Below are 3,544 nucleotides of genomic sequence, written 5' to 3' on the forward strand. Positions count from 1 at the left end.
CTCTTGACTTACCCCTCCTTACCTCTTATATGACATTTTGTATAACCCTGAGGATCGCCTTCCATTTCCATGCAATTTCCCTTCTCACTCCCTTTCCCTCCCACCTCTCATCCCTGTTTACTGTAAATATTCTTCTCAAGCTCTTCGTCCCTACCCTGTCCTTGTTTACACCCCTTATATCAAAGGAGTCATTTGGTATTTGTTTTTTAAAGATTGACTAGCTTCACTTAGCATAATCTGCTCTAATGCCATCCATTTCCCTCCAAATTCTATAATTTTGTCATTTTTTAATGCAGAGTAATACTCCATAGTGTATAAATGCCACATTTTTTTTAAAACTTACATTTTTAATAATATTATTCTTTTAAAAACTTGTTGGAGCTGGGATAAGTGGCAGAAAGGAACAAGGAGCCCAGAGCTTCACCCCTCTAATATCAGCCACCTAGGGGAAGGGGCATTCAACCAAGCCCCATGACCTTAACCCCTAAGGGCTGTGGGTATGGACAGCCCCAGTCTTGAAGGAGATAAGCCAGGACAATGGGGAACCCAGAACTTGGGGTAAAGATGGAGGCAAATGCCCTGGGGGGATGGTCAAGACATTTTTCAGAGGTCCAGGGTCCACGTAGGCATCCACATGAGTAACCCCTTCCCCCAAAAGGCTCTGCAGGGGCCAGGCCCAGCCCAGGGCCACTGGGGGGCACATCTTGGCACCTGCCCCCAGCGAGTCCAGTTCCTCCCTGAAGTGGGTGGATGGAGGCTGCCCATTTTAGATGCTCAGTCTCTTCTTCTGTCTTCTGCTCCCTGGGGCTACGAGGGGTGGGGCAGGCAGGCAGAGCACTGGGTGACCAAGGCAGGGCCTTTATTGGGAGGCCTGTGACGTGGGGTTCTCCGATTTGCTTTCTTGGCTGGACGGAGGCTTGCTGTTCCAAGGGCTGTTGGCCCCCAGTGCAGGGGAGTTGTTAAAGCTGTCCTCGTTGTCAATGCCGTTGGCCGAGTCAAACTGGGTGTTCTCCAGCCGGGTGATGAGCCTCTCGTCCTCGTCCCCGAACTCCCCGCCCATCAGGGTGGGCTCCCCCACCACCATCACATCCTGAGAGTGGCGGAGGTCCCCAAACATAATCGGGGCAGGGGCTCGCCCGGCCCAGGGCAGCATATACCCCCAGAACCCCCATGCCCACCCTGGAAGTTCAACACACCCCACCCTCTCCTGAAACCCAAGTTTAAAAACCCAACTCCTCTGACACCCTCAGCTCCTGGAATCCTTCCCACCAGAGCATCAAAGCCTTTAGCCCATATTCATCAGATTCCAGCAGAAACATCAATCCCCTAGCTTCCTAATTCATCTCCTCCAGAATTTGAGGGGACTCCTAAACTTCTGTTCACATGTAAGAGGAAGCAGATCAAAAACATGAGGGAGGAAAATGTGTGTGTGCACATGTGCATGTGTGTGTATTTCAGATCTGCAAACATTCAAGTCTGTGTGTCCCTCTATCAGTGTGAGTATATATTTCTGATACTGTGTGTGTCCCAAGCTGTCTGCCCTGAATGTCCATGTTTTCAAGGCTATCACCATTCCTGTATGTTCCATGTGCCTGTGGCTGACTCTGTGTGATCACCACCATGCATGTGCCTGCAAGGATTCTCTCATCAGTGAAAGGAGTCAGTTCATGCTGGCAAAATATATGGTAAAAATATATTTGTTTCTATGCCTGCTATTGAGCTCAAGCTTGGACAGGGGTCAAGGGTGAGTGGTGGGGCAGCCCAGAAGAGAGAAGAAAGCCGAGATGCTTACAGGTACCTGGCTGGAGAGGGCGAAGGTGCTGGCTGGGCTCTTCTTCTTACTGTTGCTGTTGTTAGTGTTGCCACCCCCTGAACTCATGGAGCTGCCCCCTGACATCTTCCGTTTCCGCCGTTTGCTGGGCTGTTGCCGTGCAGGCTCCGCGGGGGGTGCTACCATGCGCTGCCACTTCTGGAAAAGGCAGGTCTTGAGGCAGTCTCGGGGGCTGAGGCTGTAGGTCTTGTGGCGGGACATGAGCTCCTGCATGGGCTCAAGTATCACACAGAGTCGGAGGTAGTTGAGAGTGGAATTGGATAATCCACACCGGGTGATATTTTTAGAGAGCTGATCCAACATCTGGGGGTCCTGGGCATGCATGGCAAGGATGCTCCGGGGGATGAGCTCTCGGTGCTGCCGAATGCTGAAGTGCCACGTCTTTATCCGCATCATGTCATCAAACATGAATTCCAGGTACAACCGGCCCTCCACACACACCTGGGTAAACATGGGTTTGCCGTGCTGGGTCACCATGCTGCCCTGGTCACAGTCGAGGGACACAAAGTTGCTGTGGAATGCCTCCTTGGGATGCTTAAGCACATAATACAGCTCCGTAGCACCCCCCTCAAAAATGCTGCAGAAGTAGCGTGGGATCAAGGTCCGGCCAATGGTGTATCTCTTTGGTCCATCCTCCAGGCAGAAAGTGATGGTCAACATGGCATCATCCTCAAAGAACTCAGTCGTGAAAGCATCCCACCAGAGATTGTCGCACTCCTCTGTCCAGTTCTGAAGCCGTTTGTTAAGCTCGAATATTCTGTAGTCAGTTTGGTTACCATATGGTGTGTGCCTCCCAATCCCAGGTTCCAGGTATGTAGGTGGGTACATGGGAGTTGGGCCCACATCCCGATCCAGCATGGTGCCGGGATGAAAGGGAGGGAAGGCGTTGCCGTTCGGGGGTTCCTTCGGTGAGTACAGCTTGAATGACTTTGAGGAACAACCAGGACAGGCACAGCCCACTGACATCTTCACATCGCCCGCCGCTGGGGACCCAGCCGAGTCACGGTGCCCGCCCCTCGCAGGGACAGGCCTGGCATGAGCCGCTGCCGCCGCCCGCGACCCCCGCTGCCCTCGCAGCCGGCCCGGCCTCGACCCCTGCTTTTTCTATTTCTATGAAGAATGTCATGGGGATTTTAATAGGAATTGCATTAAATCTGTATACCATTTTTGGTAGTATGGTCATTTTGACAATATTAATTCTGCCTATCCAGGAGTCTAGGAGATCTTTCCATCTTCTGAGGTTTTCTTCAATTTCTTTCTTTAGTGTTCTGTAGTTTTCATTGTAGAGGTCTTTCACCTCTTTTGTTAGATTGAATCCCAGGTATTTTATTTTTTTTGAGGCTATTGTGAATGGAGTAGTTTTCCTAATTTCTCTTTCAGTGGACTCGTCATAGATGTATAGGAATGTATTTTATTTATGGGTGTTGATTTTATATCCAGCTACTTTGCTGAATTCATTTATTAGTTCTAGAAGCTTTCTGGTGGAATTTTTTGGATCTTCTAGATATATAATCAGCAAATAGTGATAGTTTGAGTTCTTCTTTACCTATGTGTGTCTCTTTAATTTATTTCTTTTGTCTAATTGCTCTGGCTAGAGTTTCAAGGATGATGTTGAATAGAAGTGGTAAAAGAGGACATCCTTGTCTTGTTCATTTTTAGTGAGAATTCTTTCAATTTTTCTCCATTTAGAATGATGCTGGCCTTGGGTTTAGC

The 3,544-nt window shown here is 49.4% G+C and overlaps 1 protein-coding gene across 2 annotated transcripts; it reads right to left on the bottom strand.

Annotated features, from left to right (window-relative positions):
• Positions 1-374: 374 nt before the first annotated feature.
• Positions 375-2,910, bottom strand: LOC113178566 (LIM domain-binding protein 1). Of its 2 annotated transcripts, none has more exons than XM_077795660.1 (2): positions 1,799-2,910; positions 375-1,090 (listed from the first exon to the last, which is right to left on the bottom strand). In XM_077795660.1, the coding sequence occupies exons 1-2, from the start codon at positions 2,795-2,797 to the stop codon at positions 860-862; spliced, it is 1,230 nt and encodes a 409-aa protein (XP_077651786.1). In that variant the 5' UTR covers positions 2,798-2,910; the 3' UTR covers positions 375-859. The 2 variants fall into 2 exon arrangements, with proteins under 2 accessions (XP_077651786.1, XP_026238611.2); XM_026382826.2 differs by having other exon boundaries at positions 1,793-2,906.
• Between the last annotated feature and the right edge of the window lie 634 nt (positions 2,911-3,544).

The sequence above is a fragment of the Urocitellus parryii genome, chromosome 3, assembly GCF_045843805.1.
Source record: "Urocitellus parryii isolate mUroPar1 chromosome 3, mUroPar1.hap1, whole genome shotgun sequence".
NCBI lineage: Eukaryota > Metazoa > Chordata > Mammalia > Rodentia > Sciuridae > Urocitellus > Urocitellus parryii.